Raw genomic sequence first — 24981 nt, forward strand, 5'->3', positions numbered from 1 at the left:
TCCTGAATTCTTCTCAATCAATATGAATGGAGATGAGTGCCGGGAAGACCAAGCATTAGATTTTAAAAGAGCTTTTCCCTTCAGTTGTCTAATGAAAATAGGTGCTAACTGTAGTATTATAACATTATTTCAAACAGACAATTCAACTGGTTAAAATAGTAGATCACCATTCATACCATTAGGGTTTCCTTGTTCATAAAAATCTCGTAGAAGATAAATTGCTTTTGATGCCATTATACCTCCACAATATTGGAAACCTTTTGATCCATAATTTCCATTATTGCAAGAGAAACAAGAAAAGAGTTGAAAACATTCATAGATCAGGCAGACATTTAAAAGGGAAACATAGATGATTGCAACTAATAAACAAGAAAATAGATCTCTTTACAATTACATGTAAGACTGCATGAAAAGAAGAACTTTAACACCCTAACATACTTCACTGTTAAAACTACGCAATACATTCCTCTTTTGTTTTTGGGTTTCTCTTTTAAGAGCACCAAGAACCATTCAGGGTACAGTCAATGATAACCCTTTGATGTTCTTCAGATTCCCGATCACTACAAATGGGATTTCCCATCAATTAGGGGGGAAAACAAATGCAACCCAAAATTTTTTACCGATTCCAAAGGGCAACAATCACCAATGTAGATCCCTACAACCTACCCAAAAGCCAATTCGGAGCAGATGAAACAGAAAACGAATAGTTTAAAGAGCTAACTAAGCCACTAAAACCGAATAGACATGAGCAATTGCAGAAATTAGCTAACACTCATTCCACCTCAATAGCAACTAAGACAATCCCAAGCTTGGCCAATCCCAAAACTACAATAGCGGATGCACGTACAGTGACTCATTCCTCCATTCCCTCCATCCCAAATTTCAAGCCACCAATACGAATCACTGACCCCACTCATTCACCCGAAATCCGAAAGGCCCGAGACTTGAGAAAGCACGAACAAATGGGAGATCCTGAAACAAGAAACGAAAGATCCAAACACAATGCGCCGGGAGAAAAAAATCCCAAAAACATCTGAGCTTTTTGTCGCAAAACTCGACAATTTGCGCAAAAACTACGAAAGGAAGAGGGACGAGGGAGAGACTTGCAGAAGAAAGGGGCTCTCTCCCTCAATAGGTCGCCATTGCCGTTGTAGTCGTTGTCCTTGCCGCTGTCACTGTCATCATCGTTGTTGCTGTCGTAGTCACCGTCACCATTGCACCTCCAAGCTGACCAAGACGAGACTCGTGAGGAGAGGACTCAGAGTCAGAGGAGACAGGAGTCAGGAGAGAATAAAACCGTGGTTTGATTTTATCGGTTTGTGATTCAGTTCGGTTCAATTAACCGATAAAAGTGGAACCAATAAAAAAATATTGATTTTTAATGAGAATTGAATCGAACCGAAATTGGTTCGATCCGATTTTTGGTTCGGTTCTATTTTCGGTTCGATTCTTAACACCCCTATTGAGGACTAGGGGTGTCAGGAACCGAACCGAAAATTGAACCGAAAAATTCGATTTTTTCGGTTCGGTTCTCATTAAAAATCAATATTTTTTTTATTGGTTCCGTTTTTATCGATTCACCAAACCGAACCGAACCACAAACCGATAAACACAAACCACGGTTTTATTCTCTCCCGACTCCCGTCTCCTCTGGCTCTGAGTCCTCTCCTCTCGTGTCTCGTCTTGGTCGGCTTGGAGGTGCAACGGCGATGGCAACTGTGATAGCCACTGCGATGGTGATGGCGGTAGGGACGACGATTGCAATGACGACGGCGATCGATTGAGGGACAAAGCCCCTTTCTTCTGCAAGTCTCTCCCTCGTCCCTCTTCCTTTCGTAATTTTTGCACAAATTGTTGAGTTTTGCAACGGTAAGCTCGGATGTTTTTGGGATTTTTCTCCTGCGCATCGTGTTTGGATCTTTTGTGTCTTGTTTCGGGATCTCCCGTTTGTTTGTGCTTTCTCGAGTCTCAGGCCTTTCGAATTTCGGGTGAATGAGTGGGGTCGGTGATTCGTATTGGTGGCTTGAAATTTGGGGTGGAGGGAATAGAGGAACGAGTCGTTGTACGTGCGTCCGCTACTGTAGTTTTGGGATTGGGCAGGCTTGGGCTTGTCATAGCTGTTGTTGAGGTGGAAAGAGTGTTAACTAATTGCTGCAATTGCTCATGTCTATTCGGTTTTAGTGGCTCGGTTAGCTCTTTCAACTATTCATTTTCTGTTTCATCTGTTCCGAATTGGCTTTTCGGTAGGTTGTAGGGATCTGCATTGGTAATTGCTGCCCTTTGGAATCAGTAAAAAATTTTGGGTTGCATTTGTTTTCCCCCCTAATTGATGGGAAATCCCATTTGTAGTGATTGGGAATCTGAGGAACATCAAATGATTATCATTGACTGTACCTTGAATGGTTCTTGGTGCTCTTAAAAGAGAAACCCAAAAACAAAAGAGGAATGTATTGCGTAGTTTTAACAGTGAAGTATGTTAGTGTGTTAAAGTTCTTCTTTTCATGTAGTCTTACAAGTAATTATAAAGAGATCTCTTTTCTTGTTTATTAGTTGTAATCGTCTATGTTTCCCCTTTAATTGTCTCTATGAATGTTTCCAACTTTTTTCTTGTTTCTCTTGCAGTAATGGAAATTCTGGATCAAAAGGTTTCCAATGTTGTGGAGGTATAATGGCATTAGAAGCAATTTCTCTTCTATGAGATTTTTATGAACGAGGAAACCCTAATGGTATGAACGATGATTTATTATTTTAACCAGCTGAATTGTTTGTTTGAAATAATGTTATAATACTACAGTTAGCACCTATTTTCATTAGACAATTGAAGGGAAAAGCTCTTTTAGAATCTAATGCTTGGTCTTCTCGGCACTCATCTCCATTCATATTGATTGAGAAGAATTCAGGAAGCCTCATTCTATTTCTACTTTTCAATTAAATCTCTCAACTAGCTAGAGAGAACTATAGCTGGGGCTTTTGGTAATTGCAAATCTTGCTGGACAACTCTCTCTCTCTCTCTCTCTCTCTCTCTCTCTCTCTCTCTCTAGCTGGGGCTTAATGGCATCAGAAGCAATTTCTCTTCTACGAGATTTTTTTATGAACGAGGAAACCCTAATGGTATGAATGGTGATCTATTATTTTAACCAGATGAATTGTCTGTTTGAAATAATGTTATAATACTACAGTTAGCACCTATTTTCATTAGACAACTGAAGGGAAAAGCTCTTTTAGAATCTAATGCTTGGTCTTCCCGGCACTCATCTCCATTCATATTGATTGAGAAGAATTTAGGAAGCCTCATTCTATTTCTACTTTTCAATTAAATCTCTCAACTAGCTAGAGAGAATTATAGCTGGGGCTTTTGGTAATTGTAGATCTTGCTGGACAACTCTCTCTCTCTCTCTCTCTCTCTCTCTCTCTCTCTCTCTCTCTAGCTGGGGCTTAATGGCATCGGAAGCAATTTCTCTTCTACGAGATTTTTATAAACGAGGAAACCCTAATGGTATGAACAGTGATCTATTATTTTAACCAGCTAAATTGTCTGTTTGAAATAATGTTATAATACTACAGCTAGCACCTATTTTCATTAGACAATTGAAGGGAAAAGCTCTTTTAGAATCTAATGCTTGGTCTTCCCGGCACTCATCTCCATTCATATTGATTGAGAAGAATTTAGGAAGCCTCATTCTATTTCTACTTTTCAATTAAATCTCTCAACTAGCGAGAGAGAACTATAGCTGGGGCTTTTGGTAATTGTAGATATTGCTGGACAACTCTCTCTCTCTCTCTCTCTCTCTCTCTCTCTCTCTCTCTCTCTCTCTCTCTCTCTCTCTCTCTCTCTCTCATGAGTGTGCGTGCACTCGTCCATATGTAAATGGTTTTTTCAGTAAATTATGTTGTTATATCCTTGGTCTAGAGAATTATCTACCCATACCCCAGGTAAATAAAGCTGGCCTAGTGGAATTTTTTGTAATTATAAAGTTTTATGAAATTGGAAGCATAGAACTAGTGGGTCATCGATTGCATAAGAACACATTCAAAAGTTTGCTCCATCAAGGACAAGGTGCACATCTTGAGATGATGGGTACAATTATCGAGATTGACACTAAGTATAGTTGCTTCGGTGGAGTGGTGTTCATCCATCGGTGGAGTGGTGTTCATCCATTCAAAGTTTCAAATACCCAGTCTTTACTTTTGGCCAATTTTCAGATGTCCTATTTATCAAATGTAGCTTTCCTCTAGATTGGTTATACTTAGCCAAATTGCCATTTGGAGAAATGGGACATCATGTTCTTAGTTAAGGAAAAAGATGAAGTTAATAGTTGGTAATATGTCGATTAGACTCTTTGGGAGAAGTATCTTCTTCTTTGATCCCTATCGTGAACTAAACATGTATGGTTCTTGGTCAAGCAATTCTCCAATGTGAGCTCTTCAGTTGCAAATAGACTGATCAACCATAACCGTTTCATTCTTCTGAGATAATAAACATGCTTTGGAAACTCATTACATAATGAAAAGATGGCCTTGAAATAATTTATCTACACAATGATTAAATGAATTTTGTTTTCTTTTCTGGTTCATTGAACCCTGTAACATGTATATCATTTCTCTTCGCCATTTTCCCCTTTTTCCATTCATTTGTTGTTTATGACATTGTGGAGTTTATGATTTGTTTAAGTATTATAGATTTATGCTGAATGCTAATATATGCATTTCAGATCCAAAGTCTCTCACAAGTCAGGGCTTACTTAGGCTTCTCATTATATCCGCGTGGATTGATTCTTCCTATTGAATCCTCTCATGGCTTTGCATGACTAGGTAAGACCTTTCGATTATGATTATCGCTTCTCTTAGCAACATGGACGTCGTGTATTGTATTATGATGCAATTCTGCTACATATTGAATGATTGTTAGTTGCTTGTGCATAAAACAAGTGGGTTGGGCATTGGATTGTGGCGTTATGGCAATGTCTCTTCTGCTTATATAATGTTATTTGTCATACCTTTTTCTATAGTTCTTATTTGTTTTAGTATGTTGCTTCTCGAACATGGTTGCTCAATGTCTTATATTTATTCTCATGGCTTTTTTTAATCTAATTTATTGATAACTTTAGACAACTTTTCAAATTTGTGAATCTAAAAAGGGTTTCTTTCTACTCAGGATAAGCCATTTGTAGATCTCCCTATTAAAGCAATAACATCATTTGCAAAGCCAAATATACAATGAGCGAATCTTTAATAAGTGAATCTAGCGGTACAAATAGGAGGAGGCTGAGATATGTTGCATGGGAACACTTTAAAATGATAGAAAATAGTCAAGATAAAGCCGAATGTCTATATTGTGGGGGCTGTTATTGGTTATTATATTACTCAAGGGACTAGTAGGATGCATAATCATTTAGGTAGATGTAAGAATTATCTATATGCGAACGTGGAGAAAACGCAAAAAAGTGCCTCGAATGAACTTGCTGGGGTTGGTAATTCTATTTCAGCTGATCCTTGGAAATTTGATCAAGATGCTAGTCAAAAAAATTTAGCAGCAATATTTATTATTGGTGAACTACCTTTCAAGTTTGTGGAACTTGAGGCATTTCGAAAATTTGTGAGTAGAATCCGGCCAAAGTTTTTGATCCCTTCAAGAAACACATTAAGAGAGGACTGTTATAAGTTATATCTAAAGGAAAGAAACAAATTGAAAAAATATTTTTTTGATACTTCTCCAAGGGTTTGTCTTACGACCAACACGTGGAGAAAATTTTGAATTTTTTTCAAATCCCAAGACATTCGGCTGAGATTATAGGAAAATGGGTTGAGAAATGCTTAACTAGTTGGGGGATCAAATGCATTTTTTTTCTATCACTATTGATAATGCTAGCTCCAATGACTCGAGAGTTCAATACTTGAAGAAAAGACTTAATTCTTGGAATGCTCTGATATTATCAAGTGAGTTACTCAATGTGAGATGTTGTGCTCATATTTTCAGTTTGATTGTGAGAGAATGTTTGAAAGATATAGATGATTCCATTGTTAGAATACGCTCAGCTGTATGTGATGTGAGATCTCCTCCTTCGAGATTGCAATGGTTTAAGGAGTGCATTCTGCTGGAAAATATTGATTCCAATAATCTTGTATGTTTGGATGTGGAGACTTGGTGGAATTCAACATACCTGATGTTGGAAGTGGCCTTGAAGTTTCAAAATGTTTTATCTCATTAGATATTCAGGATAAAAGATTTGCTGAAGAACTTTCCAAGGTGAGAGGGTTGCTTACTGATGATGATTGAGATTATGCATGTTGAGCCTTTCTTGAAGTTGTTCTATGATGCGACTTTAAAAGTATCGGGCTCTTTTTACGTCACTTGCAATGATATAGCAAAAGATGTCTATGGGATTTATATGATGATTAATAGATATTGTGAGGATGAGGATAGGAGTTTGAAAGAAACAACCAAGAGAATGAAGATCAAGTTCAATAAGTATTTTGGCAATGTGAACAGCATAAATCTCACACGGTTCATTGCATGTATACTTACTCTCGACATAAGATGAAGTATGTGAAATGGATGATTAATCAAATGTATGAAAGTGACCAGGTAGAAACTTTGCGAGATAGAGTGACAAAATCTCTGACATTATCGTTTCAGCAATATCTCACTGGTACATGCCCCCAAAGCAACGTGATATTAAAGAGGACAAGGACAGTGATCATTTCAATGTCTCCTATAGTTGGTGCGGACATTATGACTGCAATGTATTTTAGCCAAATGGGACAAGAATATGTGGAAGAAAAATCTAAATTAGATAAGTATTTGGAAGAAAGATGTGAACTGGAGTACACTGAACCGAACCGAACCGTTGACATCCTTACTGAGGACAACTGGGCAACTGGAGTAACAAAAAGAACGTGGGAAGTGAAATTGGTCAACTAAAAGCGACCTTGTCGGGGTTTTTTTATTTTATTTATTGGTTAATCTAACTTTTCCCCATTTTTCATAAGACAAGTCTATGAAGATTCAGGAGAGAACGAAAAATATTAGTTATTTTTATTCTGAAAGGGCCTTAAAATAATCATGGAAGAGAGAGAATTAGGTTAATAGATGGAAATGTGTAGCGAGTTTAGTTACTCTTGATTTCATCGAAAGAACTCGTTTCACCTAATTCAAATAAAATCTTCATGAATTTCGAAAATGGTATTTTTAGAAGAGATCATACAAAAATGTTGTGTAAAAAAAGGACACCCGTTTTCCCATCTTACCGTTCTATTACAGCATTTCAGTCTAGCCATTATCCGAATTACACATGTCCCCACATTTCGTCACGAACATTTCTGATAGCATAATTGATTTTGTTTTCCCCAACTCGGTGTTTATAATTTACGTGACGAGCATCCGGCACGGTTCTTGCAAGGGACAAATCCAAGAAGAAATATTAGGTTTTTTTTTTTTTTATATTCTGAATGGGCCTTAAATTAATCATGGAAGAGAGAGAATTAGGTTAATAGATGAAAAGGTGTAGCAAGGTTAGTTACTCTTGATTTCATTGAAAGAACTCACTCACACCTTTTCTCCTAATTCATCTAAAGTCTCGATGAATTTTGAAAATGGTAACTTTAGGAGAGATCATACCCATAAAATCGTACAATAAAAAGAAACCCATCTTCCCATTTTATCGTTCTATTATGGCATTAATTGTCCGAATTTACCCACTCCATCCCGTCACAAACATTTCTGATACCATAATCGATTTCGTTTTCCTCAGGTTGGCATTTATAATTTCTGTAATGCCGGATGCATCCGGCAAGGTTCTTGTTGAAGTGACTTTACGGGAAGTCTGTTCATACAAAAAAAGGCCATAGGACAGAACTGCTGTCGAGCATAAAATAAAACCCCACCCAAAAGAAGAAAGAAAACTTTTGAATTTTCTTAACATCCTTTGCAAGGATGGTTAGTAACTTAGTACGGCGATTGTTACTTGAATCTTCGAAAACGAAGTCAAACCGAAAGAGGGCGACGGTGATCCGACGTGACATTACTCCTCAAGAAACGCTGCATGGATACGTACCAGCGGCAACAGCATGCATGCCCGGGAGGGTTCTATCGAATTAGGTGGCAGCTGAACTGATGATGATGTTGATAATAATAATAATAATAATAATAATAATAAGGTAAGCCTTCGCTATCAAATGCGACTCGCGGTGAGTAAAGAGATGGAGAGATAAGCCGTTTATAATGTTAGCTGGCGATGCGCTTTTGCAGTTATGACGATCTTGATTGACGAAACCATTTGGATGTTCAACGCATTGACGAAGATTTCTGATTTTCAAGGTGTGGGGTTTTCTTTGATACGTGCAGCCATGCATTGAAGTGTGAACGAGTGCGGATTATGCTCGGCGAGGTCCCTAACATAACTAGGGGTGTGTAGAAAGATCAGGAACCGCTCATACTAACCCGAACCAAACCGAATCAACTGAAGCCGGTGCTTTTACTCAGTCGTTTGTCCTTTAAAAAGAAACCCTAGTTAGGCTTCATATTAAGGGTTACAAAAGAACTTGGAATAGCCTGAATCGCTCGAAACCAGATGAAACCAGACCAAAATCGGTGATTCCTATGGGGGTCGGTCCAGTTCTCGGCTCTAACTTAGTGGAACTGGTGAGTGCTGGCTGATTCCTGGTTTTAGACGTGGAATCACCTACCTACTCATTTGAACTTGACTAGTATATATATCTAAAAATAAATAAATTCCGTATCAATTATTTAATTATTTTGTAGGACCAAATATATATACACACATATATGTATATTTTTAGTTATTTGACATTATCGACTAATTTTCTCTCTCTGGTGTGTAATAGGATTAATCCCCTGTTTTTTTTTTTTTTTTTCATTCTAATAATCCATTCACTTGCTTTCTCAATCAAAATAAAATAAAATAAAATAAACAAAGGTAGAGGAAGGAGAAAATCGATTGAGGATGTCCATAAATGTTGCAGTGCTTTGTTATCATAATATGAAATTAAGAGCCAATGGCTCGTTTTAAAAGTATAATTAATTCTCTCATTAGCTATTCTCATGACTAAATTAGCTTGATGTTGAAAAAAGATGGATCAATGAATTAATGTTTTAACTTATGTAGAGGTTAAGACTTTCAATATGGAGTCTAATTCTTCACATGTTTCCGGTGTCGAGAAACTTTAAGAGGACTATACTTTGACTTTCGAAGAAATTAACTTTTTAGTTAACGAGTATTATTTATTCATTCCGCCCTATAGTTTTCATTCCTTAATTAAAATCAATGGCTCGCAATTCAACCCAAATATAAAGCTGAACAAGCTTTGGTGTTTTAAATAAAAATTAAGTTCACCATGATATTAATTGATGAATATAATTTTGTAGAGATTAGGGACTGGTACCATGGACCCACTTGGGAATTGGACTGGACCAATGGACTGGTTAGAACTAACAGGCGGGTCTTGATTCTAATTTTTTGAAACTAATCCTTAGCGGGCAATTCTTGGTTCCAAGGTGGGAACCACACATCCGAACTATGTTCTTCCCTACTTCATATGGTTCTTGCACACCCTTAGTTGAAGAGGAGATTCGTGTGGGATCATTGTGATTGTGGATTGATTACATAAACTCTTCCGAGAATCGAACTGCCCATCTGGGTATTGGGCTAGATGGTTCGATTCCCAGTTCCTATTTTATGGAACTAGTCCTTAGTGGACGGTTGTGATTCCTAATTCTAAGATGGGAACTGCTCACTTTAGAATCGATCACTCCTAAACATAATTACTATTACTTCCATCAAAAAGGAAATTATTAAGTTCTCAAGTTTAGACATTCTAACTGGATATCAGATGAAGATCACACATATAAAAAGAGAGATACGTATCTATGTTCATATGTACAGAGAGAGAGAGAGAGAGAGAGAGAGAGAGAGAGAGAGAGAGAGAGAGCCTAGCTCTTTTCTTTTTTTGGCTTTAGAGAGAAACTAACTAAGGAGCGCCCATTTGGACTTTTTCCAAGTTTCGTCCCGCTGACATTGAATGAGGAATTTAAGGCGGTCGAAGGTCCTTCAACTGCACTCGCCAAAAGTTGGTGACTGCATTAACTACGCCCCCACCCACCTCTCCATATCTCTTTATATGCATAACCTAAAAACCCGTAAACATCATCCTCTGTACTCCTCCGATCCAATCCAGCTCCTGCCCTCCGCCTTCCGCCATGCCGAGCAGCGAGCAGCACCTCCTCGCCACCGAGATCGTCGACCGCGGCATCAAGTCCTCCGGCCCCAACGCCGGGTCCCCGACGTTCTCGGTCCGCGTCCGCCGCCGCCTGCCGGACTTCGTCCAGTCCGTGAACCTCAAGTACGTCAGGCTGGGCTACCACTACCTGATCAGCCACGGCGTGTACCTGGCCACCATCCCGGTCCTGGTGCTCGTGTTCGGCGCCGAGGTCGGGAGCCTGAGCCGGGAGGAGCTGTGGCGGAAGCTGTGGGAGGACGCGCGGGACGACCTGGCCACCGTGCTCTCCTTCTTCGGCGTGTTCGTGTTCACGCTCAGCGTCTACTTCATGTCGAGGCCGCGCTCGATCTACCTCGTTGACTTCGCTTGCTATAAGCCTCACGACGATCTCCAGGTGATAAAAGCTCCTTTCCCTACGTCCTTGCATGCATGGGAACGTAAAAGGCAGGGAAGTTGGTAATGACATATTAAGCGGTTTCTTTCGTTTTCATATATTGATGGGTCCTGTGCGACATGACGGATGCGATTAAATAACCGATCTTGACTAGCGAGAAGAGTCATATTCTAATTTTTTTGATTCTTGCACTTGTATTTGCTGCGTATTTTGGGAGTGGATGATGTGGTAAGCAGATAAGTGAAACCGTACTTGGGATGTGCTTCCATGACGCTGATTTTATTTAGTTTTGTGGTGCGCTTTCTAGCTAAGTATCCTTTTTTGGTATGTCCTTTATTATTCTTTAAGAAAATTCTAATTTTTCAAGCTTTTGTAGCATGCGTATTATCCGATAAGACAAAGTCTACGTAAATTCCAGTTTCGAATTTTAAATCAATTAAAATGAAAAGATCGCTCGCTCGCTCGCTCATTTCAGGTGACCAAGGCTCAGTTGATCGACCACGCCATCCGATCCAAGAAGTTCGACGAGTCCACGATCGAGTTCCAGCGGCGGATCCTCCACGCCTCCGGCATCGGCGATGAGACCTACGTCCCGAAGCCCATCCTCGCCGGCGAGAACTGCGCCACCATGAAGGAGGGCCGCGCTGAGGCGTCCACGGTCATGTTCGGCGCGCTCGATGAGCTCTTCGAGAAGACCCGGGTCCGCCCCAAGGACGTCGGTGTCCTCGTCGTCAACTGCAGCATCTTCAACCCGACGCCGTCGCTCTCCGCGATGATCATCAACCACTACAAGATGAGGGGCAACATCCTCAGCTACAACCTCGGCGGCATGGGGTGCAGCGCCGGGATCATCGCAGTCGACCTGGCCCGCGACATGCTCCAGGGGAACCCGAACAACTACGCTGTCGTCGTGAGCGCCGAGATGGTCGGGTACAACTGGTACCAGGGGAAGGAGCGCTCCATGATCCTCCCGAACTGCTTCTTCCGCATGGGCTGCTCCGCCGTGCTGCTCTCGAACCGCCGCCGCGACTTCCACCGCGCCAAGTACCGGCTCGAGCATGTGGTTCGCACGCACAAGGGAGCCGATGACCGCAGCTTCAGGTACGTCGATGCTTAGAACCACATGATAACTTTGTTTGGACAAATAGATAATCCTCCCAGAAGCGCCGTTTGCTTTTGGTATCTGTAGAGATAACGAGATAGCTCTTTCAGTGGACATAAATGTCACTAGCAAGTGGATACAATGTCCAGCATGCTACTTCAAAAGATTAGGCCACCATTAGATTCTTAAGTTTTCATTCAATTAATTAAGCGGCCGGCGACCACCGTTTCGGACACGGCTTCCCATTTTTCAACAGCCCACCCCGTTCAAAGACAGCGCGGATATGAACAGTTTGTACTTCAGACTTTATGGCTGTGGAGCCGGCCTCGGTGTTGCCGTGTCGCTGCCTCGTGGTGCAACTTCACGAGACATGGAAGACGTGCGAGGGACCATTGGGAAAATCCGGTTGTACCAGGATTGATTTTCAGTTCAATGCCAAGACGAGAGAGAGAGAGAGGGACGGAGGGAGGGAGGGAGGGAGGGAGAGGGAGAGTAAATGCGATGGACAAGGAAGTGGTTGGAAGTTACGTTTGATCTGCCAACCCTCCATTAAATGAAATTTCTGCTTCCATCACATGGGTCATATTCATTGCAACCCCAAAGCTAGTAGTCTTTGACCCCTATTCCAAATCCCTGTCATACGCATATTCTGAAATAGAACAAGAAAAGGCCAAAACAAGAGATCTCAAATGGTAGATGTTGATGACCATGACCATGTCACTTTCCTAACGTAACGATCATATGGGTTTCTGGATCAGCCGTGACCATGATATAATTTAATCTTGATTAATGAGTGCATTAGTCCATGGGGAACTGATTATCTTTCTACAAACCATCAGGTGCGTTTACCAAGAGGAAGATGAGCAGAGGTTCAAGGGGCTAAGAGTGAGCAAGGACCTGGTGGAGATTGGCGGCGAAGCCCTGAAGACCAACATCACCACGCTCGGCCCTCTCGTCCTCCCCTTCTCCGAACAGCTCCTCTTCTTCGCTGCCCTCTTGCGGCGGCACCTCTTCGGCGACGGGTCACAGCCGTACCCCAAGAAGCCCTACATACCGGACTACAAGCTCGCCTTCGAGCACTTCTGCGTCCACGCCGCCAGCAAGACTGTCCTGGACGAGCTCCAGAGGAACCTCGGGCTTAGCGAAGGGAACATGGAGGCCTCCAGGATGACTCTCCACAGGTTCGGGAACACATCGAGCAGCAGCATCTGGTACGAGCTGGCCTATCTGGAGGCCAAGGAGAGGGTGAGGAGGGGAGACCGGGTGTGGCAGATCGCCTTTGGCTCCGGCTTCAAGTGCAACAGCCTGGTTTGGAAGTCAATGCGCCGCGTGAGGAAGCCGAACAAGAGTCCCTGGTTGGATTGCGTTGACAGATACCCGGTTGCCCTCTAAGCATGCTTGGAATTCTTGGTGGGGATCACAGTGAAGACTAGATATATTTCCTCAATATTTTCTTCAACACTTCCTCAATGATAGAGCAGTAGTCTGTAATTCTCAAGTTTAATGCTGCGCGGGCTTTATTGTAGCTTTTGTTTCAACCTATCATCTAGTACAACCACCTTCATCAACAGTTCAAGCTGAATTTAAGACCAGAAGATCACTTGGGTAGAAGTCAAGTTCAGTTTAGAGACTGTTGATGGGATGGAGACTAGACGCAAGTTCTGAATCACTATGGAATTTTAAGTCTCCAGTCTTTATGCTTTATTGCTGTGTTGCCCCTTGGTAATCAGATATTACTATAAGGTCTTTCGCCTGATTTCATGTGGCGCAAGCTTCTTCCTGGTGCTCGTCCTTGTTTTCATTGATTTTGATATAGTGACGATTGAATTGTTTGTAACCATAGTAGATAAGGCACTGAGGTAATGAAAAAAGAGACAGAGAACAGACTATTCATCCTTAAATTCCCCATTCATTATGTAATATAACATATTTTCAACAAGCTGCTCTGGGGATCAGATTAATGGCCTATTTAGGGAACTACAGCAATCTGACATTAGATGCCCGATACCATCATCATCATCATCATCATCATCATCATCATCATCATCATCACCACCATCACCACCACCACCATCACCATCAAGAAGAAAGGACCCCCAAAAGAAACCATTGATGATCACCTTGTCATTTAGATTGTAGTCAAGATGTAAATGAGAAACGAATTAATCATCATAGAGGAAGATGGGGGGAGGATTCAAAATTGACTCCAAAATTGTGCAGACATCAGGCAAGCCATGGCAATGTGGTAGGAGATTATACACATGATGTGGGTTCGAACTCAAATATTTATCAGGGAAGCACCCAGATCATGATATGCTGACATCCACTGTATACAAATATGCCAAGTCCTGCCGAGAGCAGAGGGCCTACTGAGGATTTGGCTTTTCATGCTTCGAAACTTCTGAACCAGTCGCTTATAGTTCTAGAGAGAACTCTAGCCTCATTCAAAGATAGAGTCTTGAGCCCCTGAGCAATAGCATCCGCCGGGGTATACAGGTAACCAGCTTGCCATTTTGGTTCCTGGTGAGACAAAAGCAAAACCAGATTAAGTTAATTGAATTCAAAGATAGTTATGGACAGAGAAGAGATGGAAAAGGTACACGTGATTTATCTAGCAAGTAGCAACGGCACGAGATGACCCCAACTAATTATAAAACGCTAACGAGACACTTAAATTGACGAGAAAAATGTAGGTAATTGGTCAAATGACATTTGATTATGAGGAACGAATTAGAATATGGTTCCCTGTCATGTGTTGGCCCGTTTATATTATAGTCTTTATATAAGATATTTACAATATTGCTTTAAAAATATCAGAAGAGACCATCAAAAGTGAAAGTGAAGTCCAGACGTTACCTGTGCGCATGGCGTGATATGGTTACCACTTAGCTGCACCTTTTCCAATGTCCCCCCAAAGGACTCAACTCGAGGCTTTAGTGTCTCTTCCAGTAAATCCGTCTCATCAATAGGATCCACACTGAACTTCAACTGCAGAATGACACAAGATCTATGAAACATACTGGAAACAGCATGCCTCATCTGTCAATCTAATTTTTTGGCAGGAAATAACACTCTTTTCCTCTGAATTCAGACTAGCACAAGTAGCTTTACATACCAAAAGAGTGTGTGGGACATTGTATGCATTCTTGAAGTAATCACAGTTTTCAGAGGGTGTTGGTTTGAACTCTGATATCCCTTCAGAGACCTACAAGAAGAAACGTGAATCTTTCAGACGCATAGACATTTTATTGAATAGCCTGTCGACCAATTTAACTACCCACTGTTCAAATTTAAAACAGTGCCTTCATGGGGTCAATAAGGGGGCTCTAGGGAATAAACTTTTCTCAATTTCCAATGCTCCCATGATTTACAAACAAAAATTCACAAAAATCAGCAGTTAATGTCTTCTTCAACTCCTGATGAGCTTAAGGTTACAAATGATATCATGCATCTCCGAAAAAGATAAAAACAGTTAAATGAGGAGTTGCCTTGGCTCTTCAATATGGAAAACAGATCTTATCTATGATTTGTCTCAGATAATAATGAAATGGATCTAAAAGCCACATTGATGATGATCTCTGGCAAATATTTAACTTACCTGATTTAGTACTAAAGGTAACTGATCAATGAACTTGTTCAAAGAGACTAGGGCTTCCTGGTCATACTCTGCTATCACAGCACCAGCTGTGTCGAATAACATTTTGAATGCATCTCCTACATGTTAAGAACAGTGAAAGCGGTTCAAAATCACTGCTTTAAAAAGTGAACATATCTTGAAGCAAACCATATAAAAGTAGCTTTCTTCACCAAACATATAAATGATTACCCTCCTATTATCTTCATGAAACACAAGTATGGTAGGATATAACCGAAAAGATAGCAAAATTATACTGGTTAACTTTGAGGGCTAGCAGTGATGAGAGGATCGTGAGACTCCATACCTGAGGCATTTCTAGCAATATTGTAAACAGGGGACACCTCCATAAGTGGCATCACTTGACTAACAAGAGGACCCAGCTGCAAGAAATCCAGAGAACGTCAGTTCTGATGGAAAATACTGGTAAACTGAAGCATTATCTGTTAGATGGCTGAGCTAAAGCAACCACTCTATTGCATCTATTTATCCTGGTGTCTATATAAAGATTGTCGGAATGTGTTTTCCTTATCAGCTATTAAATAAGGCAGTGATGATTGAGTCCTGTTACACAACATTCTAACAAGGATTCAGCCATTCAATCAATGAAGGTGAGTTATGCTTCCACCCGAGCTACTAAAGCCAACATTATTTAAAAACAGTTAATGTAAAAATATGGAAGCACTTTTGTTAATAGCTATTTTATGGAGATGCTAGAAACTTTTTTACATTCACGAAACAGCATGGAGCTCTCACAAGCACCACTGAAGAAGCATAGAATGCTGCACGCACAACTTGCATGCTTGGCAAAATGTTTAGAGATTCTCTCTTCAGCTAATGTAGAGAAGATGTAAGTCCCATGAGCAACAAAGACTTAGGGTTCAATCACATGTCCAAAATAACCATGTTCAAATATGCGTGATCCCACATAAAAAAAAAAACATACTTCGAGATGAAAAAGGGAATATGACCTACAAACCCAAAAAACGAAAAAATAAAACAAACATTACCTGCTCAAAGTAAGGAACTGCCTCCGATGCTGGTCGGTTGTTGTACGATATTATGGCATTGGCCTTCCACAAGAGACAACATGCTCTATCACACTCCATAATAGCTTGATTTACTTTAAACCATACAAAATTTCATAATCAGCAGTTTACATCAATAGAGGCTGATGTTTATGATTTGCTTCTCAAAGAGCATAGGACATTTCAATCAATGTTTTCGGAGAGTGGAAAAAGCAAGGATAAGCAGACCTTTGGTATCTTCTCAGAAAAGTAACTTCCGGCTAGTACTTGGAGAAGTGCACCATTGCTGCAAGAATGGTTTGAGAAGCGAATGGGTTAACAGCAAGGAAGGCAGAAAGACATACCATGTTCATTGCCCTAGTTATAGGGATCAAAGAATCAATATCATCAAGATTCAATAATCTCCCAAGTGAGTTCTCAAATGGTAAAATGCAGCAGCACAAACGATTACTAAAAAGACCGCAGATCACATCACATGCTCATGCAACCGATGTACCTAAAATCATCTACATTCTAGGGTGTAATTTGATAGTGCAAGGGATTCTTAATCTGAGAAGTATGCATTAAGTAAGCAATCTAGCAGAGTCAGTTCTCTAGCTTGGAATAGTGGCGGAATTGAAAGTGAAATGATGCACCAGTAAAAGAATTGCTACTTTGCTGCAGCAAACTATGTATCTCAAAAGGTGGGACTTTTTGACTTCCCTAGAACAACATGATGAACTTGATCATTGTCTTAATCCTTTCGAACAGGTAAGATTCTTCGAGCATTCCCAAAAGTAGGAGAAATGGCCATTACAGCATTTTCCACATCTTCAACAAAAAGGAATTATCAGTGGTACTAACACGTACTGCACACCAACTCTAACAAAGTGATCAACTTTTAATCACAGAACACCAAGTTATATGTTCCATCCTTAAAATGAACTCATATGTTAAAGTTAGTGTGCTGAGCTTTTTGTGCTCTTTCATTCATGCAGGTCACCACAATTCCTCTGTGTAAAGGTGTCCCCATGCTCATCTAGACATGACTGTATGCATAGACACAGAGGTACATAACTCTGGACAAAAGGACGCACGAGAGCATCCAAATTATATATCAACAGAAATGCCATGATGACAACCTTACCTGTGACCAACAGAAAAGAGAGGTAGATCAACAAGATCAGCAGCAGATAACTTGTCATCGGGCAATCCAGATGTCAAGACATTATCCAAGCAGCAATGGAACTTCTCATATACTTCACTAGCAGCTCGGGCATGGTCAAAGGTCACGTTGTACGGCACAGCGATGATCAGAAACCCCTCTTTCGCCAGAAGCTCAATCAAATAGCTGCAACACCACCAAAAACAATCATTCAAAAGCTCCCCCCTCAAAAAAAAAAAAAAAAAAAAACAAACCTTTAGCACAAGCAAATCAAGAAATTTGAACAACCCACCTGTAGGTGACTTCAGGAACAGCTCCAATGAAGGCACCGCCCAAGAACTTGACGATGGCTCGCGGCTTCCTCCCCCCGGGCGGTGGTATCACCAAGCAAGAATCCAACCTCTTGTATATCTTGCCTCTGCCGTTGCCAAGAGCGCCGTCGGCTTTAGTGCTGACGCCAAAGCCGCCACTTCCCACGTACCCATCAGAGACCATGTGCCGAAGGGGAAGGTAGCCGTCCCGATCGGGACCGAAAGATGGAATCTTGGACGGTAACGAGTTCCGGGTTCGAGGGCGGCGGCTGAGTCCACGGCAAGCGTGAGCCTTCGGAGGGATGCATCTGCATCCGAGCGGGGAGCCGAAAATCGACGTGCCCAGTTCCATAACGACGGAGCCTCACCTGAGGATGGAGCTGAGATGGTGAGGCAAGTACAGGTGGGACTGTAGGAATCTTGGAGAAAGGAAAGAGGAGAGAGACACAGAGAATTTTTAACGTTGGTGGTTCCGCCACGAATTCTCAGATTCCGCCGCATGTCTGTCGATTAAGATTGGGTTAAATTGATTTGGGTTGGGATTGGGAGATATCTGTGAATTTGTTCTTCCTTTGGGCTGAGAAGCTTGCTCTAATTTTCTGGTTCTGGGCCTGCCAGCAGTCTAAACATGTTTAATTGATCATGACAGTGAAAAAACATTTGTCTTTTTTTTTTTTTTAAATTTCCTTTTTGCCCAAATGAAAAAAATTTCGGCAAAATTCCAAATAAAGACTCAAAATTTTCTCATTATTTTCAAATAAGAATTTGAAGTGGATCTTTGTTTAGTCTCGTCAGCTCACTAGTCGGCAAAAATTCTCACCAATTAGTGGTATTTTCATCCAAATACAATTTAAATTATATTATGAATTAAAAAATAAGGAAAATAGGAGAAAACATAGGCGGGAGGCCATCACCCCATCGCCAGTGAGGCAATGGATCATCAGCACTTGGGGGAAGGCCGACGACCCTAGCTAACCAAAGGTAGGGGTCGCCGAGCATGCATGATGGCTAGCAAGCCTCACCCAAACCGAGGAGGGTGGGTGACCCTCGCCTAGACCAGGCAAGGGTGAGAGATTCTTACTCAAATTTGAGAGAGGGTCACCAGCCCTCCCTTAAGCGATGACAATCTCATCGACTTTTGTTGTTGCCCCACTGGTGTTGCCCCACCGGTGATGGGGTGGCAACCATAGGCTAGGAGGGAGCACCCTCCCACCTGTGTTTTCGTTTTTCATTTTCTTTATTTTTTGGTTTTTTAGTTTTTAAAAGAAAAAAAAAAAAAGAGAAAAAGAAAAAATTTTAAAAGACGAAATTGCCCTTCACATTTGGTAAGTTGAGGCTCTTTTTTTAAAATTGTTATATGTATTTCAGGCTTTTATTTGAAACAAGATTAATTTCAGGCTAGTTATTTTAAACAATGCCTATTTCTTATATAAGAAAATAAGGATACTTCAAACTTTTATTTAGAATTTTCCCAAAAATTTATTTAGAGTTATGAGCCACCTTTGGAGGGAAAGAGGGTTCTTGCATAAAAAAATCTTAAATGATTTTGAAGCATGTGAGTCCATCTTAGCCTTTAATGTTGACGAATCCCATGTAAAACCAATATGATCTAAGGGCTAAGGTGTACTGAGTTCATATGAATTATTGTGCAAAAAAATGACAGTTTCGTCGATAAGACCCATCTTCCTAGTCCAATCGAGTCATTGGTATTTTTTAGACCCATCTTCCTAGTCCAATCAAGTCATTGGTTTTTTTTCATGAAGATTCTTGGCCAAATCACTCTCGTTTTTGCGTGACGAAAGGGATTAGACAGGATTGAGATCAATCTCACTCAGCATTGTGAGTGTTCAACTTAAGGCATCAACGATGCGCTGACCATCCACTAGATGAGTCCGCCGCCATTGCCCTATTAGGTCCGAGTGAGGAAGTCCAAGATCGACAATGCGCTTAAGCCCAAGTCCATCCTTTGCGAATTAGCCAAGATTTTTTTAAGATCAAAGAAAGATTGGGAAATCCAACCCGTGATTTTCGACTTGCAAAAGAAGTTCAGAACACTCAACCAATTAGTTGGCGGCATAATTCCTTCTTATTCCCGAGAGAGTGCAGCAATTAGGAGTCTAAAAACTTCGGTGCTTTATGCTTGTGCAACTTGACTCGCCAAAATGGTGATATATCGGTAGCAAGTGGCGAACATAGATGAATTCAATACATCGAAAATAAAGAAGCCCCTTAAAGTCAACATCTCCGATCATTCTAAGGGTATGGGACTGGAAACCTTAGGGAACTTGGCAATGGACTTGGAAACACCTACAAATTTATAGGATCAATTCGAGAGCTTGCCCCGAACCCCATCCCCGGCCGACACGACTCAGCATTGGTTTGGCTAGAATATTATACATCTCTGAAGGGATTGTTCTTCCAGTTTCCTTCACATGACGTCCTTGCAAAGAGAGAATCTTGGTCTAAAATGGAAATGGTGGCTGATATATAGTCAGGGAATGGGTTTCCTAGGATGTTCCTTAAAAATTGGCCATGCCAGAACAAGAACAGTAAAAACTATAGGAAGAAACACTTTCCACTCGAGACTGCTTATTTTTACTGCATATAATTCAATACCATCAACTGACATCTCTTGATCGAGGACCCAAATATGGCCTGCATTCTTCTTGAGACGCAATCATTTGGGCCAGAATGCAAAAGAAGGACCTCCTCATCAAAAGAAAGACTAAACAAGGAAGTGCCCACAACAGTTGTAACCAAAGCCAGCACAAGGTTGAGCTACATGGTGCGATGAGTCAGCGATTACTATACATACATGTATTCACCTCCTCGAATGGCATTTGCAGCACCTTTTCTCTCTTCTTCAGCCTCCTTTTCGCGCTCCTTCCAGCTCTCATAAGCATGATCATCAGTCTGCAGCTCATGCCGACATATCGGACAAGAATTGTGTTCATCCTGCCACAAAGTAAAGCACAAGTGCGGTGACCAATTATTTCACAAATCAAGGAAATTGCACGGAATCAGAATTTATAGTATACTTTCTTTATATACCACGACTGTGACCGAGAATAATGCACTGACAAAATTTCTGCATAAGATAACAACAAGGTAAAGTTTCATTACCAGCCAAGGCTTTAGACAAGGAGGGTGAAATGTGTGCTTGCACGGCAACTCTTGCATCTCGTCATTCATGACCAAGTTCTCTCTACAAATTGCACATTCTGCATCATGTCCCATTTTAGCTAGAATCTCTTCTGACAGAGTAATCACTGGAAGCTTCGCGACAACTTCTTTACTGGCAGGTGGGGCTCTTGGAGCTACGGGAATGTTATCCAAGATCTACAGCCGGGAACTTATGTTAAAGATCCTTTGCAAGAGCAGCAAAGAGACTTCTTCATCCAAACAGAACTGATTAACCACTACAAGTACCAACCACAAAGCAATACACATGAAGTAGCTAATGAGCAAACACCAAGCAAATGGAGCATAAAGATACCTCGGGCAACGTCGTATCAAGGTTCTCCATCAAATCCTGAATCAAATTCACAGCTGTTTCAGACAAATGGGTACCCTCCATTTGATGAGAGGATTCAGCCACAGCAAGCAAAGTAATATTGTTCAAGAGGTCTGACTGCACGAGCCAGTGGGGTGGAGGAGGCTCTGGATCCACAGTAAGATGCCCTTCAAACAAATAACCTGCATCAACATATTCATGCAAGACATGATTGTTAAGCAAAAACACGATAACAGGAAAAGCATAAACCTTAATTAGATTAAAAAAATTGCTCTCGTACCTCTACTTGCATTAGATTGTGGGGATTCTGGAGTGGGATCATCTGTAATATGCAGCTGTTCTTGTGCTTGAGCGATAAAACTCTTCAAATGTTCCTTCTCGGAAGGACTAGACACCAAGCTTTCAGCCTCCTCAAAGAGCCCTAATCCAGCGAGCCAAAACCCAGGGGCTGTGTGTCTCGTCTTCAAGGTTGTTGCGACTCGACATACTACAGAATAAATCTGGCACCAGAAAAAACATGAGTTCTCCCATTTCAGTCCAGTAATCTTCCACAAATCAGAATCTAACTCGTAATCGAGCACTGCATACAAACTTCTCCGATTTCTAGTCCCTATATAATTCCTCCAATTGTCAATTCTAGCAGTTCGAGCCGCAATTGTGTGAATCACAGTGCCTAAAATCAAAATTCTGCCAAAACTCCACGATCAACCATGACACATTTGCTTATACATGCGCATCAAAACGCGACCTGAATTTCTCGTGAATAAAAAACCCAAGCAGGCAAAGGCAACAGCTGGTATCGGATTCACCCGATTCACCGAACCGCGACGATCAGAAAAGAAAAAATCGAAACTTTGAACTCACAAGACGCCACAAATCGTCAATCCCGACTCTAATTTTGCAGAATCAGGACCCAATCTCGAAAAGGGTCTCCGCGCAAACTCATTCCCGCGACGGAAAAACAGCCAAAGCGGGGGAGATAAAAAAGATCGAAACTTTGAACGCACAAAACGCCCCAAATCGTCAATCCTGACTCTAATTTTGCAGAATCAAGACCCAATCTCGAAAAGGGTCTCCGCGCAAACTCATTCCCACGACGGAAAAACAGCCAAAGCGTGGGGGAAGAAAAGAAAGATCGAAACTTTGTATGCACAAGACGCCACAAATCGTCAATCCCGACTCAGATTTTGCAGAATCAAGACCCAATCTCGAAAAGGGTCTCCGCGCAGACTCGTTCTCACGACGGATAACAGCCAAAGCGTGGGGGAGGGGAAAGAACCGTGCGCCCACCGATTGGCGGAGCGAAGGCGAGGCGGAAGGGTAGCACCGCTGCAGGATCGATCTGATGGAGGAGACGGATTCTTCGAACTGCTGCTTCTTCCCCAACTGCTTCTGCAATTCCTGCAGCCGCCGCAGCACCAATCCCTCCTCCGATTCCATCCTTCTTTCTTTCCCGGGGCGCTACAGCAGGGAGTCGGAATCTCTCTCTCTCTCTCTCTCTCTCTCGTTGATTGCCTGATTCGGTTCGGTGGTCCTTTCGTTTCGCTTCAGGGAAAACGTGGGACGGGAAGGAAGGACGAGGAAGAGCCCGAGGAGCGATCTGGCCCGCTAGGAAACTTTCCCAAAGGCTGCGGTAACTTTCGAATGGATGGCTGGACTTTATTTGGCCAAAATGTTGGCCATGCCAGCCTTGGACATTTCAGCATTCTTGGACGCTACTCCACCCATGAATGAAAAATTGGCAAGTGCCTTTTTGGCCCTCAAAATTTGACTAGAAATCCACTGTTGCCCTCTTTAAAAAACAACAAAATCCTACCTTTTCTTTTCTTCCACGCTTCAGTTTCCTCGCTCTACACCGCTTTCACCTGGCTCCCGTGTAACCATTGTTCTGGACCCTTGCTCGCTCACCTCCCTTGCCGGCCTCCCTCGCTCGCTAGTCTTGGGTCTCACTTGGTCACCCACCTTGCCCACCTCGCGTCGCCTTACTCTCTCGGCTCGCCTCGGCCACCTTGGCTTGAGTGCTCTTTCCCTTCATTCGCTTCCATCTCTCCACAGGTTCCTCTCTCTCTCTCTCTCTCTCTCTCTCTCTCTCTCTATAGTGGATCTACTTTTGCCTTGCTCTGGTCTCTCATTCTTGTTTCTTTGATTTCCCATTTCTTTGTTTTTCTGCTCAGCGTTAAGAAATGTTGTTGATTGGCTTAAAAATCGTTGTAGAGATTAGCAGTATTTTAGCAATACTTGGAGAAATCATTGTAGGGATTAGCTTGAGAAGGAAAGCTGTTCAATTTTAGTTCATATGAAAGCAAGAATTGTCCTAAAACGGACTGCTATACTGCCTTATTAAATCTTCTCACTTTTTGTTACTTGATGAATCTGCTATGCTAGGTTGATGTTTTGAAAAAGCATATGTTGATTGAATAAAAGAACATATTAGTATATGGATTTACTTGTTTTATTGCTGTTAATTTCTCTATGAATGGTGTTAAAACCTAAATTTCAACCACTCCTTTAATAGTAAATTGCATACAAAATTAGGGCTAATTGCATCGCATTGGATCGATGGTGGATGAGCTTTAATCTGATGGTTGAGAATCGACTCGCAAGGAATGACGAGTTGGAAGATTGATGTATTTTGGAAAATATTCGCATTATTCTTCAAATATTTGGTGAATTTCATATATTTATGCAATATATACACTAATAAGAGATATATTTTTTGGTAGAAAAGAAAGTTTTGGATGAAATATTGAAAAAATGAAAGAGAATATTACACATAGAAGCATATATTTGGGGCAATATATCATCAATGTGTATGGACAAGAAAGAGCTGAAATATGCGGCATGCAAATTTATTCTCTTCCCTTGAAGAGCCTAGCCCCTCCCTCGGCTATATAAAGAGGCCACGCATTGAAAATACACGGCAGAGGGTCGAGGAGAGAGGGGGAGAGAATTGAGAATACTTGGCCACAAAAAGAGAGGAAAAATGCCCTCTTGGTCAATCCTTGGCCGAGACGCTTCTCTTGTAGAGGCACCCTCCACTGTGCCGTCGCCGCCGCTCGTGCTGCTCCTCTGCCGTGGAGCCTCGCAACGTCAAACGCCTGCTTGCAGTTGCTGCTGCCCGACGCCACACACAGCTCGGGCCTCGCCGTGCCGAGCCCTCTGCTCGCGACGCGAGCCTCCTGCTTTGTCGCTCATACTCAGCAGCCTCACATCCTGAAACTACAAACCTTTGTTTCGCCCTCCGCGATCGGCTTCTTCACGTCCACAAGCAAATAGCACCTGCGGTCTTTCTCTTCGCAAGAGAAAATCACGACTGAATTAGGAGAGTGAAGCCAGTCGAAATTCCTCCACGGCTAAGACCTGGAGGGAGTACACTTAGCAAGAGTACTGGGAGAAGACAACTTGGGGAAGTCAACTGGAATCTCCACCGAGTCATCGTCATCCACCATAGATAGATCTTGTTTCTAGTTTTGCAGGCTTTCCGCCTCATGAACCGTCACCGTTCTCAAATCATTGCCCGAATCCTATCGTTGGCCCGTGGCCCCACCCTGCCAAGACCACCACCGTCGACCGGTGTCGTGATCCACTAGGCTTGAATTCAGAAACGACATCCACAAA

General features: G+C 41.7%; 3 protein-coding genes across 3 annotated transcripts; 1 reads left to right on the plus strand and 2 right to left on the minus strand.

Annotated features, from left to right (window-relative positions):
* The first annotated feature begins 10167 nt into the window (after window positions 1-10167).
* Window positions 10168-13488, plus strand: LOC104437944 (3-ketoacyl-CoA synthase 10). Its single transcript, XM_010050991.3, has 3 exons — window positions 10168-10630; window positions 11106-11731; window positions 12572-13488. Exons 1-3 carry the CDS (start codon window positions 10217-10219, stop codon window positions 13122-13124), a joined length of 1593 nt encoding a protein of 530 aa, XP_010049293.1. The 5' UTR covers window positions 10168-10216; the 3' UTR covers window positions 13125-13488.
* Window positions 13489-13835: 347 nt separating this feature from the next.
* On the minus strand, window positions 13836-18354 carry LOC104437945. Its single transcript, XM_010050993.2, has 9 exons — window positions 17831-18354; window positions 17521-17724; window positions 16623-16680; window positions 16377-16439; window positions 15674-15749; window positions 15331-15446; window positions 14848-14937; window positions 14589-14720; window positions 13836-14252 (listed from the first exon to the last, which is right to left on the minus strand). Exons 1-9 carry the CDS (start codon window positions 18199-18201, stop codon window positions 14118-14120), a joined length of 1245 nt encoding a protein of 414 aa, XP_010049295.1. The 5' UTR covers window positions 18202-18354; the 3' UTR covers window positions 13836-14117.
* A 1983-nt stretch (window positions 18355-20337) lies between these two features.
* On the minus strand, window positions 20338-23032 carry LOC104437946 (E3 ubiquitin-protein ligase AIP2). The gene is made up of 5 exons (XM_010050994.3): window positions 22654-23032; window positions 21644-21863; window positions 21346-21545; window positions 20973-21188; window positions 20338-20804 (listed from the first exon to the last, which is right to left on the minus strand). The coding sequence occupies exons 1-5, from the start codon at window positions 22801-22803 to the stop codon at window positions 20655-20657; spliced, it is 936 nt and encodes a 311-aa protein (XP_010049296.1). The 5' UTR covers window positions 22804-23032; the 3' UTR covers window positions 20338-20654.
* Window positions 23033-24981: the final 1949 nt, after the last annotated feature.

This window comes from Eucalyptus grandis, chromosome 3 (genome assembly GCF_016545825.1).
Source record: "Eucalyptus grandis isolate ANBG69807.140 chromosome 3, ASM1654582v1, whole genome shotgun sequence".
Lineage (NCBI taxonomy): Eukaryota > Viridiplantae > Streptophyta > Magnoliopsida > Myrtales > Myrtaceae > Eucalyptus > Eucalyptus grandis.

Coding starts and splice junctions, on each gene's coding strand:
- LOC104437944 (XM_010050991.3), top strand. CDS start 10,217: ATGCCGAGCAGCGAGCAGCACCTCCTCGCCACCGAGATCGTCGACCGC. Junction 10,631..11,105: donor AGCCTCACGACGATCTCCAG/GTGATAAAAGCT, acceptor CGCTCATTTCAG/GTGACCAAGGCTCAGTTGAT. Junction 11,732..12,571: donor GCCGATGACCGCAGCTTCAG/GTACGTCGATGC, acceptor ACAAACCATCAG/GTGCGTTTACCAAGAGGAAG.
- LOC104437946 (XM_010050994.3), bottom strand. CDS start 22,803: ATGGAATCGGAGGAGGGATTGGTGCTGCGGCGGCTGCAGGAATTGCAG. Junction 21,864..22,653: donor CGCCTTCGCTCCGCCAATCG/GTGGGCGCACGG, acceptor TTCTGGTGCCAG/ATTTATTCTGTAGTATGTCG. Junction 21,189..21,345: donor TTGATACGACGTTGCCCGAG/GTATCTTTATGC, acceptor TCCCGGCTGTAG/ATCTTGGATAACATTCCCGT.
- LOC104437945 (XM_010050993.2), bottom strand. CDS start 18,201: ATGGAACTGGGCACGTCGATTTTCGGCTCCCCGCTCGGATGCAGATGC. Junction 16,440..16,622: donor TTTCTGAGAAGATACCAAAG/GTCTGCTTATCC, acceptor CTCTTGTGGAAG/GCCAATGCCATAATATCGTA. Junction 14,938..15,330: donor TACCTTTAGTACTAAATCAG/GTAAGTTAAATA, acceptor TTCTTCTTGTAG/GTCTCTGAAGGGATATCAGA.